Source organism: Merops nubicus, unplaced genomic scaffold (assembly GCF_000691845.1).
Source record: "Merops nubicus isolate BGI_N331 unplaced genomic scaffold, ASM69184v1 scaffold47562, whole genome shotgun sequence".
In the NCBI taxonomy this organism is placed as follows: Eukaryota; Metazoa; Chordata; class Aves; order Coraciiformes; family Meropidae; genus Merops; species Merops nubicus.
The window spans coordinates 320-17,198 of NW_008593776.1; the positions used below are offsets into that span (position 1 = coordinate 320).

Genomic DNA, 16,879 nt, shown 5'->3' on the forward strand with positions numbered 1-16,879 from the left:
CTTAGTTCCTAAGTTTATTTTTGTCCTTCAAAACCAGACATGGCTTGATTAGTAAGCTCTTTGTTAATATCGCCGTTTGTTTTGGCATGACGAATTGACTTGTTTTAAAGCACAAATGCATACATAAATTCATTTAGCTTCTAAAGAAAATGGTAGTAATTATAGTCTTGGGAAGCATACTTCTCGAAAACATCTGTTGCAACAAGTTCTGAACATGAAGGCAAATTGAAAATATTTACAAGTCAATGGCCATTCTCTTTCATGTTCCAAAATGGTGAAAGGCTGAGGACTAGAGAAGCACGTGATGTCCAATGCAGGCTTTAATCCAGTAAAAGGAAAAATCGAGAAGTTGGGCATTTTTTATGTTTTCTTCTTAATTTGTTTGAGGAATTTTTTTGGCTTGTTTGCATGGGTGGGTTTGGTTTAAGAGAAATTCTTGTGATTTGGAAGAACCAGACATTTCTTAAACAAGTATCTTTTTTTGTCAGACTACTGTGTTGTATCTGTACCTGATCTCTGACCTTCAGTGCATTGGGGTACCAGGACAGGTACTTCCAAATCTTGGCAGCTGGCAGGAAGGAAGGAAGGAGAAGGTGACATTCCCAAAATAAGTTAGCTTAGTAATTTTGGCAGGAAAATGGGAAAGGAAGAGAAAAAGCAGAGGGGAAAAAACAAGGCAGAACTGGGGAAAGGCAGGGTGTAGAGCAGCCAGAAAAACAAGGAGTGGCTTTTTAGAGATCATTACTTGCAGATAGTCATCAGGGTCTTGACTTGTACTGAAGTCTAATTTTTCTGTTCAGAAATGAATGAGTTTTCTGCTCTTGGAGTGTTTTGTAATTTTGCTTTCTCTTGTGGGTGATAGAGGAATAATTTGTATTAAAAATGCCTTTTAGAGGTGAAATACACATGCTAGTCATAGTTTATTTGTATAGTCTCATTTCTCTTATGTTCTCTCTTTGTCTCCTTAAAATCGGAATTACACTGCTGTAACTTTTGTGGTAGTGCCGGTTAAATAGAATCAGACATCCTTATGTGTTTGGAATGTGACTTTATGTAAGTTTCGTACGTATTTGAAGGATGAGGAGATGAGAAGTTCAAAAATTTTCTGGTGCAAAATGCTTAGCTCACGCCTCTTCTGTCAGGGCCAGTATCTAATTTCAAGGGTTGTGTCGGTTCTGTGTATAGGATGAGCTGCAAAATGATTGAGGCAAATTCACAGAATGAGTGAAAACATGGAATACTGGTAATGTTGGCTGTATGCACACGATACCTTTTAACTGTTGATTAAAATAAAGTTGAGGTTTATTTATAATAGTTGCCAGATGGCGTTTTATGCATTACACTAAGGGAACTTTTAGAGAAAATAGTAGGCCGTTTTTAGCTGTTGCTTGTGTTTCTCTGATGCGGTGCGTGATCGCTGACTTAGTGGGCACGCATGTGGTAGGCTTTTAAGATTTTCTTTCTTACTAAGCTGTGTCTTCTTTTCTGTGAGGGACTCTGTTTTTCAATGACACTTCATTAAAGTACAGGGTAATTATGTTATGGTAACTTTAATTCATCATCATCTGAAAAGAACAGTAGATAACCAAATTACTAAAGACTGGATAACCTTGTTTTCCAGCTTCGAGAGGCAGCAGTCATATAGAATAATCACACAGTTCTCTGCCTGCTGAAGATGATGTAAAATACTTCTTTTGGTATAAATGTTACAGTACTGGGATTTGGGGAAGTGAAACTGCATCAAAACCTTCTAGTAGAGGCTTCTTTTTGTTTGCGTTCACAACATGCACAACACAGTTAAGGGTGCTTGCAATCAGATGTGTTTGAGACTACACCTAGAGTGGGGGTGGCAAGGGGTGTGAAGGACAGTGAAAAGGCTTCTGCAGATAGGCTGATAGTAAAAGGTTGAGAAGGGAAAACGGAGGCTGGGTGCTAAATGGTGTCAGAGACCTCCTGTCAGAAGGTCAAGGATGATATCTTTGATTTGGTGTTTTATTTGCAAGACCTGTTTCCTGGTTCCTCAAGGCAGTGCTGGGTTAACAGCTCATCTTGATGATCTTAAAGGTCTCTTCCAACCAAGCTAATCCTGTGAGTCTTAGACTCTGTGATTGTGAGGATGGTCTCCAAAAGATGATGGATTTGGTGGTGGGAGGGCTCCTAATAACTGGAAAAAAGAAAACATCACACCTGGCTTCCAGGAGGAAGGTGTGGGGAAAGTATAGTCTGGTCAACTTGACTTTAGCTTTCAGGAAGAGTGTGGAGCAGATCTTCCTGATAGTCATGTCCTGGCTCTTAGAAGACAGGAACATAACTGGCCGTAGCCAGGACGGGTGAACCAAAGGCTAATCTGGTCTGACTCATCTGATCTCATCTTCTGTGATGGGATCTGTGGCTGGGGTACGAAGCCAATGTCGTTTGCCTTGGCTTGAGTTGTGGTGGAAGAAATGACCCCAGACTGGGAAGGCAAAGCTGTGGCAAGGGGATTTCAAGCCATGGGTAAGGAGCAGCTTCTTACAGCAAGAGCGGTCACTGGAGCAGGTTTCTGGGGAGTGCTGGGGACTCTCCAGCCTTCAGATAGTAGAAACAGAAGTGGCCACAGCCTCAGGTAGCCCCATCTGACTTCAGAGATGACTCTGCTTTCTGCAGGGGTTGTACCAATTGTCTTTAGAGGTCTCTTCCAAGCTAAATAATGCTGCAATTCTGAACAGATCATGGAGGCTTTAGGATTCTGGTAATGAAGCAGCCTGTCAAAATGCAACTTAAACCAGTGTACGTGTATACAGATTTTTAACTTCTGTCTTTTTAAAGTCAGATACTTTGGAGCATCCTAATATGGTGTGGGAAGTAAAGACAAATCAAATGCCTAATGCAGTTCAGAAACTCCTTCTGGTAGTGGACAAGAGAACTTCAGGAATGAATGAGTCACTGGAGTTGCTGAAGTGTAATGAAAACCTGCCCTCTTCTCCTGGATATGCATCCTGTGATGAACACATGGAACTTGGTAAATAGCATGACTTCTATAGAAGAAGCCAAATTCTGAAGTTTCAGTTTTACTCTAGTGAAATTACTGAAAGACGACTGAATGAGATTATTGATTTTTAATTTAAGTAGGGCAGTGAATTGTGACAACTGAATGTCTTACTTGCAGTCACGTTTCGCTTTAACTCACTTCCATTTCTGACACACTGGACTGTTGACTTAAATGTGTTCTTGAACTCAGAGCTACAAATTTCTGCTCCTGATCTCTAGAGGAGCTTTTTTTGGCACAAGAACAACAAACAGAAAGCTCAAGAGCTCCTCCTAACGGGCAATGATGCTGCTTTAGGTTAGCTGCAAACAGAAATTCTGGGCTAGAGGAACATTTAACTTCAATTCTTACATATTACGGAAAAATAGCATGTCCATTAGAAAGTACTGATACAATGAATGAACTATTAACATATGTAATGGAAGTCGTGAAGTGATTAAGAGTAATGGTATTTAGTTACATGATAACATGTAACACAGACTTTTGTTAACGAGCTGGGCTCTCTTGTGCTATTCTATATCAAGTGAAACGTGTGCATTATTGCTAGGAATTCATCCCCAGGCTATATGCCCACCTTTCATGACTTCTGAATTATTTAATTCCAGTTTCTTGGTGGAAACATGAGGAACTTGTACCTTGTACAGCCCGTGATGTTGAAAATTTTTAGTGCCACACCTGCTAGGACAGATTAATTTAGTTGCCTTTTGTTGAATGTTTTAGTATTTTAGCGAGGCATGTTGCTACTTTTGCATAATTCTGCAGTACACTTCTGTGTAAACTAGCCAGGCTAGTAAAAACTTTGAAACCAGAACTGCTGGTTACTTAGTGTTTTCCTTAAATTGCTTGTATGAATTTATAGTAGATTAGGGATGTGGTTATTTCTGTGGCCCTTTTATCAGTATTATGAATAGGGTTTGTGAAACCTTGGTAATTGTGATATGAGAAAATAAAATTGGTTACATCATTGTGATTCCTTTTTGATTTTTATTTGCAAGATCTGGTGTCAGGTAGAATTTATCAATTTATAATTATGGTAATTTTTGCATTTCTTGGTAGATGATCTTCCTGAACTACAGGCTGTGCAGACAGATTCTACCCCACCTGCACTTTTTCAGCTTGGTGCTGATGTTTCACATCAGGAATGCTCAAGGCCTTCATGGAACCAACATACCTCAAACAGCAGTTCAGAAAGTGCTTACTCTTGTGAGAATGGGGTCAACTGGTTGACAGAATTAGCAAATATAGCCACGAGTCCACAGAGCCCTTTGATGCAGTGCTCTTTTTATAACAGGTACTGACACTCATTTCAGTCTCTCCAGATTTGTAATATTATGTCTCCAGAAATATTTTCTTCACTTTTCACATGCTCTGACTTTGAACTGGAATCCTATTTTTCATCTTTCTATATGGTAACTTTATTCTTCTGCAGAAGATTGCTCAGGACTCATTTCAGAGCCTGTTGCAAAAACTGCTTAATGGTGAGCCACAAGTGATGTAGGATGGTGTGAGGACATTGCATAACTGTAAAAGGCTCAGAAATTATGGGCATTTACCTCATGTGATGCAGTAAGATGAATTTGTTACATTCAATGCTTAACACTTACTAGTGCAGTGAGTTCAGTTTTTTTTTTAAGAAATAATGGGAAATCGAATGTAGGTTTTTGGTTTTTTTTAATACTGTTTCATTTGTGATCTGTAAATTCCATAAGGCTGTGAGAAGCAGTTTGGGATCTTTTGAAATTCCTGGGCTTTGCTGTTCATTGTACAGCTTTGGTCTTAGTTTTATAATAAGAAAACCAAATGCAGTCCTGTTAATGGTAATGCAGTTGGGATTTAATCATTAGGACAAAGCAGATATCTTTTTGTACTCTTAAGAATGTGGTATTCACTTCAGGATGTTTGTAAAAACCTTCCATATTGTGGAAGGAGGTGCTGATGTGGAGATAGGGCTGTCATTTGGGTGGTATATAGAAGCTCTGCCAGAGTTAGACTAAACACTCCCTTTGCCTGAGCTTGCACCCTTTAATTGTCCTATTTGACTACTGCTGTGTGCGAAGTTTATTTGGTATTTGACTCATGCAAACAGAAGTATTTGTTAAATAAAAACATGTTAGAGTAATGGCAGTTAAGTCTTGTGGTGTTTTAATCTGAGATATTTTAAATTAAATTTTTCTGTTGTAGATCATCTCCTGTTCACATAATAGCTACAAGCAAAAGTTTACATTCCTATGCACGTCCTCCACCAGGATCCTCAAAGAATGATCCTAACTTTTCCAAGAATGATTTAGATGAAACACCAGTCAGACATGAAAGGGTGAGTTGTCCTGAAACATTTCTAAAATAAAGACAGATGGGTGTGTAATGAGTTAAGCTTTTTGAAAAGAGAAGCTACTTTTAAAAAATCATCTGTTTAGTTCTGATACCATTTCTGTTTAAGCTAGATTTTGTTACTTTTCACCAAAGAAAGTAAGCTTGTGCTGCTAAATCAGAGTCTGCATTTTTGTGAAGAGATGTGTTAAAAAAGCTCTACTTCTCCTACAGTTCTTTCTGTAGCAAGCTACAAAATATTGTATTAACTTGTTTGCTGTCTCAAAAAGGAAATTTGGAAACATCTTGTTTTAGATGCACTAAAAGTATCAGTCCTGCTTCTCCCTTTCCTTTGTATTAATTTGTGGCTGTGCCTTGTCTGTTAAAGACATGGACTTTTTCCCAGGGATTTTTCTGGAACTGACTTAGACCTGCAGCTTTCCCGTAGTTTGACTGTAGAGTAGCATGTGCTTTGAGTGGTTCTGTTGGTGACCAAGGAACAATAGCTTGTAAAATGCCTAGGCATAAGATAGTTCATGACTGCAAAATGAAAGTCGGAGAATGAAATCCATAAATTTCAGGATGGCACATTTCAAGGAAAGGAGACTAAAATATTCCATTCACATTTACTGCGTTCCTTGAACCTTTGTCTTCATGTTATATTCTTAATAGTATTCAAGGCAAAATGATGACATTTGTGTCACTTGCTTCTGAGCAAATTGGCGTACGTGTCTGAAGACAGGTGAGACCAGCACTAAAACCTTCTATGGTAAAATATTAACACCGGTTTGCTTCTTTCAACAGGCGAATAGTGAATCAGAATCTGGCATTTTCTGCATGTCATCACTTTCAGATGATGATGATTTAGGATGGTGCCACTCCTGGCCCTCAACTGTTTGGCATTGTTTTCTCAAAGGTAAAATAACTTCTATCATTGAATAAATATTTGTCTTTTTTTTTTTTTTGTAGCAGAGACATTTTTGTGTAACACTAATCTTTTTTTTTAAAAATCTCTTAGGCTCTCGTCTGTGCTTTCACAAAGGACGCAATAAAGAATGGCAGGATGTTGAAGATTTTGCCAGATCTGAAAGCTGTGGAAAAGAAGAAAATCTCCCAGTTAGTCCTTATAAGGTAGCTCTTAGTTCTAATAAATTAATCTCAAAACCTGTAGCAAATACTTAGTTTCATACGTCATCTTTGTGCCTTTAATTACTGTCTCAGGAAGACAGGTTTATGCTGAACTTCGTGTAGAGCTGATCTTCGTACTGCTGTTTTATGTTACTGTACAGCAACTGAATCGTTTAGGTATGTTTTGAGTGTTACACTGACTTCGTTAGTTCCTGGTGAGAGAGCACTTAGAATGTTGGTATTTTAGTATAACATAAGATGATGAATATGCACCTGTACTGTATCCAGGTACATGGTTACCTTAGAGGAAAAATTTTGAACTGTGTGTATGTTTACAGGGATATGGTTCTGATGGTTTGAAGTTGATTTCTCATGAGGAAAGCATTTCCTTTGGTGAGTCAGTGCTGAAGCTGACTTTTGATCCTGGCACAGTGGAAGATGGCTTGCTTACAGTGGAATGCAGACTCGACCATCCTTTTTATGTTAAAAATAAAGGTATGAGATATAAGTATACTTGGTTGTATATGAAAATATTTTTAGAAAGTTACTGCACGTTTTATTGGCATCCCACGTTGCTCAAGAAATTGATAAAAGTGGTGTTGTAGAATCAATTTAAAGAAATCCAGAATTTGAACAAACCGAACTGCAAAGCTATAAAGCTACAGAAGTACTGCATATCTGCAAATGCTTGGAAAGCAGAAAAAGTGGGGGGAGAAGGGAAAGCTGGAAATGAGGGAGACTTTTCTCACTTGGTAAATGTGGAACTTCTGATGATAAAAGCCAGATTTGATTATCTTTTTTTGTTAGAATGAGATACTATAAAATAAAAATGAACTATTTGCAGTAAGAATTCCTTGAGTGTTCCTGATTGAAACTCCATCAGAACATTTTTATAAAATGATACCATTTAGAGATGTAGGATTGCTCCAGTTAAGAACTAGAGAGATTGTTTGGCCATTTGTCTAATTTAACTCTTTACCACTTCAGGTTGGTCATCTTTTTATCCAAGCTTGACTGTGGTACAGCATGGCATTCCATGCTGTGAAATGCATCTTGGAGATCTGTGTCTACCTCCTGGACACCCTGATGCCATTAACTTTGATGATTCAGGTGTTTTTGATACATTTAAAAGGTAATTTTTGGATAAAGTGGCTTCAGTGGTTCTTGTATTTAATGAGTAGGCACCTTAAGTCTACAAGAATTTTGAAGCATTATGTGAAGCAAAGAGAATACTTCTGGTAATACAAGAATAAATTAAAGGGAAGGATGAAGACTGAATACTAGGAAAGCTGTGTAATTATGTGCTCTGCTAAACGGCAAAGTAGTACTTGGAATTAAATAACATTTTGGCTGGTTTTTATGATAGTTTGAGCCAGATAAGATAAAGTAGTAAAAATAGATGTATTAGCTGTATAAATTTATCAGGTGAAATGGGTTATATTTGGAAAACCTAGTACAGTTTTCCCACAGTAGTTTTGTCTGCCGGCTGTTAACTTGTGCTTCACATGCAGCCGTGTAGCTGAATTACCTGATTCTTAGCAATAAATGCAGGCATTAGAATAGAATATAGAACTTGCATAATTAGTTATTGATTTTGTATATTTTGCTTTTTGTGATTGTTTATCTAATTCAGCCAGATAATCTTCAGAGGCTCTGTCTAATATAAATTATTCTAACGTTCCAAGGAAATAGTATTACCCAGGAAGACTTTTCCATGCTATTTTGAGATTTCTAGGTTTAGTTGAATCTGTCTTCTCCTGTGGTGGTATTAATCCAGTTGCTTTTTGGCTTTTTTTTTTTTACAGTAGAAAAAATTAATTTAAAATGGTGTTTGCAGTTCAAGGCTTAGGAGCTCTCGTGTGGTTTCAGTCTGGCAGAGAGTTCAGATTGCTTGTCCTCGCTCACTTGGTGTCTTTTTTTTTTTCTTATTAATTACTATTCTGAACTGCATATGTAGAGAGCTGTTAGATTATATCTCACAGAAGAAATTGGACTTGTGGCTCCTTATTTATCCTGCAGCCCAGTTGAAAATTGCCTGGACATTTCTTGTCCAGGCAGTATTCCTTGTCTCTCTTTCAGGGCAGAAGGGAGTAAGTCACTGAGAAAGGAGCGTGCAGCAGCAGCTGTGGTTAACGGGACAGAAAAATTAAAAACAAAATGCTGTTGCTGTGTTCTGGGAAGGGGAATTAGGAGTAGGAAGGGTGGTGGACTGTTTGTAGAACAGAGAGATCCTTTCTCCTTATCTTATGAAATTGCCTGCGAGGTTGTTGGTGTTATCTCCTTTTTGTTTTTCACTTTTCTAAAGGATTTGAGAGGCAGTGGCTCAGGCTCCACCCTTGTTTTGGTTTCATCCCACAAAAAGGAGCCACTTTTGCTTATGGGGGCTGGACTACTTGCAGCATTGCCTGCCTAGTACTTCTACTTTGTGTTTGGGGAAAAAAGCTCTTAATCTTGCAGTAAATTGTGCAGCTGTATCCACATTGAGCAGTGGGTGAGCAGAGCCTTAGCGTTACATACATTTTATGTTTTGTTTTGTGGTGGTAACGTAGTGGTTTAGATTTATAGTCAAGTAGGACCTTGACAAGCGTGGTTTCCCCATAGAGCATGCTGGGACAGTACAGCCTGTGGTTCCCAGACTGCTCTGCGCACAGCTGGAGCTGGTAACAAATAGCCTGTGGAATTACACTGCTTCTCTGGTACTGAGAGGTTAATTGTAGTTTCTGGTCAACAATTACAACAGTTTATAGTATTTGGAGGTCTGTATTATATGGAAAAAAAACTCACGTAAAATGCTGAAATTCCTTGAAATATCGAGGAGTTTCACATTGAAATATCAAGGAATCTCACATTTTTGTCACTAGAGGGCAGACGTTTGTCAGCTTTGAATCGAATAGTATGCAACTTCATGGGTCTTTAAACAAGTTTTTAATCTCGGTGAAGGTTTGTCTGTAAACCAATATGTCTTTAACTGCCTAGAGAAGTTATTTGTACAACGGTGTGTATAATAGAATTGATTTTAATTTTGCGGTTCCATGTTTATAATTAATACATATTTGCAAGTGAACCCAGTGCAGAAAGGAAGAAGCTTATTTCAGAAGCGAAATGTGAAGACAGTGTACGAGATAAAGCTGGGAGGGGATGGTAGGCGGCAGCTCTTGCAGAATGTTGAAAAAACTATTCAATTCACTTGCCAAAGCTTTGTTTTGTTTTTCCCACCGAGATGTGCACTGAGCACAAGTCATTATGTCACAGGAGAGCAGAATACTAGCAGTGTTGTAGAGGTGAGGGGCAGTTTGGGGATTTTACCTGAGAGCTGCTGGATGGTTTTACGATGTGTCTCTCTCTGGCAGTTACGATTTCACCCCGCTGGACTCCTCTGCGGTCTACGTGCTGAGCAGCATGGCCCGCCAGCGGCGCGCCTCTCTCTCCTCTGGAGGAGCAAGCAGCCAAGACACCGAGAGGTCGGAGTGCAGCAGTAAAAACTGTGCCTCTACTGCAGCACCACATCTTTCCTCCAACACTTTGTACAGCAAAGCTGGCAAAAGCCACAGCTCAGGGACTGCAAGTACTGTGAGTGCCACTTCTCCAAACAAGTGCAAAAGACCAATGAATGCCTTCATGCTTTTTGCCAAAAAATACAGAGTTGAATATACTCAGATGTATCCAGGGAAAGACAACAGGTAATGACATCAAATTGGAGTTTTTTTTTTACTGGTGAGCCAGCAGAGTATCTGTGTCCCACCTTGAAATTTAAGTGGACTGAGTTTTGCATTTGAAAGGAAATCGGTGTATAAAGAACAAGTTTTGAAAGATGCTGACAAAAAATTTAATTTAGTGAGTGGACTTTAAATATTCACAGTACTCAGTAAATTTGATATGAGCCATGTTTGGCAAACTTGCCTTCTAAGATTGCATTCGGATAAAGCAACTGACAAAGGTATATATGTGCATTGTCAGAGTCACGAATACACAACAGTCTTTGTTTACACTGTTGAGAAGGATCCATGGGAAAAAGTAGCAGCCTCTCTGCTCGTGAATTGTGATTGAAAAAGGGCATTTCTTATTCTTCTAATTAAATCTCAATGTAATATTGCGAATTGTACAGTGGAGTTACTGTCATTTTTTTTGTCAGTCTGTAAATCATATTCAGTAGTGGACTTCTGACTGTTAGGATGTCTGGAAGATCTTAACTCAAACAGTACATGACTAAGTTACACTTGTCCTAAAGGCATTCAACAACCTGCTGAAAGCTGCAGGAAGAGCCTCACAGCTGTGTTTGGGGATGGTTCGTACTTCTGGTTTTTAATCCATATGCATGTTCATGTCTCAACTTTTGTTTTTTTATAAAGATCTCCATTATATATGTTTTAAATATTCTTAGTATTATGTGGTAATTATGATATGTAAATATAAACTAAAACACGTGAACATGCACTGATCTTATAATCGGATTTCTTCATGTGTGTAACATAAAAAAGGTGACAGGGCTTTGAGAAGGTTTTGGCTATTTCATAACATTTTATAATGCCAGGCAATGCTACAGGCTGGGGGCAGTGCCTGGAAAGCTGCCTGGCAGAAAAGGACCTGGGGGTGCTGGTGGACAGGCAGCTGAACGTGAGCCAGCAGTGTGCCCAGCTGGCCAAGAAGGCCAATGGCATCCTGGCCTGTATCAAAAACAGTGTGTCCAGCAGGAGTAGGGAGGTGATTGTGCCCATGGACTCACCCCTGTCCTGTGGCGGGGCCACAGCTTAAGCACTGGGTTCAGTTTTGGGCACCACAGTATAAGAAGGACATTGAGGTGCTGGAGCGGGTCCAGAGAAGGGCAGTGAAGCTGGTGAAGGGTCTGGGGAACATGTCTTAGGAGGAGTGGCTGAGGGCATTTGGATTGTTTAGCCTGGAGAAGAGGAGGCTGAGGGGAGATGATCTCACTCTCTACAACTGCCTGAAAGGAGGCTGTGGTGAGGTGGTTGTTGGTCTCTTCTCCCAAGTAACTAGTGACAGGACAAGAGAAAATGGGCTTAAGTTGTGCCAGGGGAGGTTTAGATTGATCTTAGGAAGAGTTTCTTATTGAAAGAGTGGTGAGGCATGGGAACAGGTTGCCCAGGGGGGTGGTGGAGACACCTTCCCTGGAGGTGTTCAAAAAATGTGTATACTTGGCACTTCAGGACATGGTTTAGTGGCCACGGTAGTGTTGGGTTGGTGGTTCAGTTTGATTTTAGGTCTTTTCCAACACTAATCATTCTATGAGTCTGTCCTTCTGTAATGTTCTAATAAGGAGGCTGTAACTGGTGCTGAGAAATAAAATCCTACCATACAAATAACACATCCTTAAACCCCAGCCAGTCTTGTGTGTCCTGGCAGTGATGTTCTGCAGTGGTGGTAAGCCATTTCAGCCAAGCAGATCTGCTGTCTTCACATTCACTGTGACTGTCAGTGAGAAATGGAACAGAAAGTCCGCTAGGAAAGTTCATAACGATTATATATTTAATTGAAAATGGTGATTTCAAATGGATGCAGTGAACTGGAGCTGCAGCTGCATGGATGTGAAAATAAGTTGAATTACTTCAGTGAGCAGGTTTACCTTGAAGGAAAGTGATGATGAAGTTACACGTAAGCTTCAGTGTACTGTTTGCTGTGTCCTGGTTGGGAAGGAGTTGGGAGGCCATAAAATATAGTACAGAAGCAAACATAGGATTTAGTGATAAATAATTTTATAGGTGTTCTGTTACTGTTGCTTAAGTGTTGCTGGGGCATTTATTAATTGAGCTGCTGAGAGACAACTCTCGTTTTTTAATGTAGCAGTTTTTAACTGCTGTTTGACAATTTCTTTTAAATTAACTGCAGTATAAGGGATTGTATCCTGCACATCAGTCTATTGCTAAAAAGTTGTTGGGTATATCACCAGCATTTTAAGAGACAGAGGAAGTGGACAGAGCACTATCAAGTTCTGATGAGGTGAAGGCACCTAAGGCAGTAGGGTCAGTTTTTTCTTCATTATTTCTGGTCAGGTGAATTACGTCTCTTATGTCAGGAAATTCCTCTGTACACATCTTTTTTTTTTTTTTTTTTTTTTTTTAGTCTCATCGTTTTGCTCATAGAATTATTTCCTTGGAGAAATGGTGTTTTTTTTTTTTTCTCTGCATTAGTTTTTCAGGCTTTTTGAAACGTACTGATCTGTGCTCTCAGCGCAGTTTTTTTCTCAGGAGGTATAAAATACATATTTTGCATTTGAAATACAAAGGTTTGTTATTTGGATGTGGAATGGCTTTTCCAGCAAGCTTAATTCCCTCTGGGCCACCATGTTCTGTCCCGGGGATGACTGACCCAGTGCAATCTGGCAGCCAAACCTAGACGTTTTTCTGGTGCTGTTGATTTGCCTCTGGATACTGCCGAAACATGAAAAGCCTGCACATTAAACTGGGATGTCCTTACTTATGATGACAGACCAAAGATATTGACTCTTAATTTGGAGAGAAAACCAGAAATTCCATTGCCAAAGAGACAGGCTCTGCAGATGGATTTGGTGTTGCTAGTATCTGGTTTTGAGTTAGCCCTAAGGTGTCACCAGAGCACGTGACAGGACAGGCATAACAGGGGGGGCAGCTTGTGCAGGGTTCTTGCTGTGGTCTCCCGAGTGCTCTGCAGCTTGTGGAATCCTGAATGGTGCTGCATGGCCTTGAAGGATTAAAGCCCTTTTCTTAGTGTGGTGCAGAAAAGTCTTCAGAATTGCTGTATGTGAGATGCTGTGGAAATGGTTGAAGGTGCTCTGCTCCTCTGGATTCTGTCAGAAAGTCTGTGCATAGCTTTGCTGCCAGCAAGGAACTTCTTAATGCGATGAAGGAAAGTGCTTAGCTGTGCACACCTTTTTTGTACAGCTGGTCATAGAAATTCCATCAGTGGAACCTGAAGCCAAAGCATGTAGCAGTTGGCTTGGATAAAACAGCTGCTGTTGAGAGATTTTCATTCAGCTAAAGGATGGAGTTAAAGCTTTAATGGAATATTGATCCAACATTTAGGAGTGCAGTTAAGCAGCATGGCATGCTAATATGGGGAAATACTGTCCAAAGACAACAAGTTTATAAGGAGTAGGAAAAGCAATTAATTTGGCTTCTGGAAATGATGACAAGTGCCTTGGAACAAACGGTTCTGTTTGCACAAGAACAGGAACTTAATGTGTTGTGTGTTCAGATCAGTAGGGATTAGAGGTGGAGCAAGCTACACAGATCAATCAAATAGACATGGTGACTTTCAGTTAAGCAAGTTGTTTGGCTGAGGTCATTCAGATCATTGCCCTAATTATTAGAGAACATATTTGCAGCAAATCTGTCATCATCCTTTGGTACAAAAGTAGAGCAAAACAAATGTGAATTACCATTTGGTGGTGTGTTTTTAACATCCGTATTTTGCTGGTTTATCCAAGTGGCTGCATACTCAGATGTACACCCTTGGAAATGTTAGAATGTGCACTGCCCCCTGCTCAGCTAACACAGAAGTTTCAGCTGTTTAGCTGTTACAAGAAATACAGGAAGATAATCAGAAACATGATTGTTTTAAAAACAAAAAAAATTGAAGAAACAGTTGATTTCCTCTGTTATAATTTCCACATTTAACTTCTGTCTTATTTGAAGTGCTGAGATAAAAAGGAAGAAAATACGTGTATCTCTGAAGAGCCTCTCCTGACTGCACTGTAAACATTTATCTTGCAGAGCCATAAGTGTGATCCTCGGTGACAGGTGGAAGAAGATGAAGAATGAGGAAAGACGGATGTACACGCTAGAAGCCAAGGCCTTGGCGGAAGAACAGAAACGTCTCAATCCAGACTGTTGGAAACGAAAACGAACAAATTCTGTATGTTTGTGACGCTGTCTTTCCCGTCATGCAGTTAAATGTGTTCATATGGTAGCTACAGTGGTTTTTTTCAAGATAAACTTCACTGCCCACTTCTTTCTTGCTAACCCAAACCTTCATTTACTGCCTGGTGTTGTGTAACCTGCCTTTGGATGGTTGGCAGGAGACAGGTCAGGAGAGGGTCTGTCTCTGTTTTCCCAGAGTTCCATGAATTCTGTTGGGAGTGAAATGCAGAGGAAGTGCACGTGACCTTTAGTTTGAAGTAACTGAGTTTTACACTCTTGTACCGAAGTTATCTCTGTGCATTCCCCTCAAAACCACTTAAAACGTTTACAAAATCCTCCTCTCTTGTGACTCGGTTAGTCCCCTTTTTCTGCAGTGAAATTTTCTTCACCGTTTTCTCTCTATTCATCATAATTTTTATCTGCACATATGAAGTTACTGATGGAGCAAATTAATTCCTTCCATTAATCCTTTTATTACTCTGTTTTAATTGTAAAATAAGCACAGTAAAAAACACTACTTCTGGAGGGAAATAAATTGTTTCCCACTTTGTAGAAGGCCATCGATTTAAGAGTCTGCAGCAATGCAGTAGTAGGTGGTGAATATATTAGGTAAAATAAGGGCTTTCAAGCTAAGACATCATACAGAGAACATCAAAGAAAGGATATTCTGTCAACCTGCATCTTCAGCTAGAAGAAAGAGATGGTTGAAAGGAAAGATCCATTGAGGTGCAGAATGCCAGGTCCTTTCATGAGCCATTTTATGCCTGTGTAGGAGCATCAAGTGTAGTGTGGGCTTCACAGGTTTAAGATTTTGTCCTCAAATTACCCCTTTTCCTTTCATGTGTAAATGAGGGTACTTTCTCAGGAGCATATGCAAGTGTTGCCTTAAGACTGAATAAGAAATGCTTCAACACTAAGTGGCTTCTTCGTGCTGTATGTACTTGGTGCTGAGCTTCCAGTCCGTTGTTGCAGAAGGTTTCACCAAACCCCATCTGCTGGGGACAAGCTGTTTTTCTGTTCACTGTATTCTGTTCTAATCACCAGTAACAGCTTCTGTAGATTTCCTTGTGGAAAAAATCACTGTTTGTTCTGCTTTTACACTGCTGCAGTCTTAGGCATCGGAGGGTAAGATCAGCTTAACTTCGTCCATGTGCAGCAGAGGTGTTTGTAACAGAGGGGAATAGTGATGGGTTGGCCTTGGTAAGGATGGCCTCCTTACCCTGCCCTGCAGTAGCATTTTCCTTGTCCTCAGGGTCTTCAGGCCAAGATAAGAGTTTCTGTAGAATCCCGTTACCTCAGTGTTACAGCAGGACATACCTTTTTTTTTGATCATTTCATTTCAGTGAACTGTGCGTTTTGTTTGCAGCTTGGTCAGCTTACCAAGTAATGATGGTGGGCTCCAGGCTGTGACAGTGAAGTCTTGATGGTCAGGCAGTAAAGCCATATGTTTAGGCCTTTGTTTTGCTACGTTTAAGATGATGTCTGGTTCCTCTCTGCGTAGTAACCACTCACCTCCTTTTCTCTTTTCTTTTCTCAGGGCTCACAACAGCATTAATCCAGAATTTTCCTCTTAACTCTGTATTTACAAAATGGCTGTTGCTTGATGGCAAGAAGATGCAAGATCAAGGTCTTAACTGTTTGTTGTGACTGTGTGTGACCATAAAATACTGGCACCATCGAGTCAGAAATGATCTAGTACGTGTGCAGATTTGCTTTTTTACAATAGAACATTAAGTAAGCTAAAACTATCGACATTTTAAACCAAATTGCCTTACTTTTCTTCCAAACTTCATATATGTATCAGGTAATCTAGGCTTGAAAATGGATATCCTGTGGTGCTAAAGTACTTTAGAAAGAGACGAAGGAGATGTGTATAAATGTTTATTTTTAAAAGAAAATGTACAAAAAGGGGAATTTTAAAATATGTAACAGCTGTTTATATACATCAATTCTTATTGCTGATTAATACGTATTGCACAACCATATTATTAGTTACGATTCTGGGGCCTGGGATCTTCTGAACTGGCAAAATGTATGATCAGCCTCCAGCTTCCCAGCCTGCCCCGATGCCAACAAGCTGCCGAACATGTGGGAGAGGGGCACGTGGTGCCACGTAGCGCGGGCGCCGCTTCGGGGGTTGCCACCTGCAAAACCTGCATCCACAAGTGAGATCTTTTTGCACCAGCTGGCACAAGCGAGAGCTGTTATTTCTGGTGGAAACAAGGGCCCAGGACAGGATGAAACAAATAGCGTTATCTCAAGAAAAATGGTGCTGTTGATATCATCACCATCATAGTTTTAACTCTGTGTTTTGTCTCTGCCACATATTCTACAATATTTTATTTTGTTGTAAGACATCTTTATGGTGGGGGCAAACTTTGCACTTAACTATACGTGCAACACTTGCACTTTACTTTTTTTTTCTATCCATCTGTCTAAAATTAGAGGAGCTGCGTTAGGATTTCAATTGCTTCTGCTGTGAACTTTTACAATCATGGCTTTTCATGTACTAAACAGCTGTGTGGTTTTTTTTTTTTAAGAATCACAACTGTAAATTTCAGTT

The 16,879-nt window shown here is 39.7% G+C and overlaps 1 protein-coding gene across 1 annotated transcript; it reads left to right on the forward strand.

The window, feature by feature from the left end:
* The first annotated feature begins 2,813 nt into the window (after window positions 1-2,813).
* HBP1 (HMG-box transcription factor 1) lies at window positions 2,814-16,475 on the forward strand. The gene is made up of 10 exons (XM_008935530.1): window positions 2,814-3,001; window positions 4,085-4,319; window positions 5,210-5,342; window positions 6,140-6,251; window positions 6,354-6,466; window positions 6,802-6,958; window positions 7,451-7,595; window positions 9,814-10,143; window positions 14,170-14,311; window positions 15,854-16,475. The coding sequence occupies exons 1-10, from the start codon at window positions 2,833-2,835 to the stop codon at window positions 15,869-15,871; spliced, it is 1,554 nt and encodes a 517-aa protein (XP_008933778.1). The 5' UTR covers window positions 2,814-2,832; the 3' UTR covers window positions 15,872-16,475.
* The last annotated feature ends 404 nt before the right edge of the window (window positions 16,476-16,879 follow it).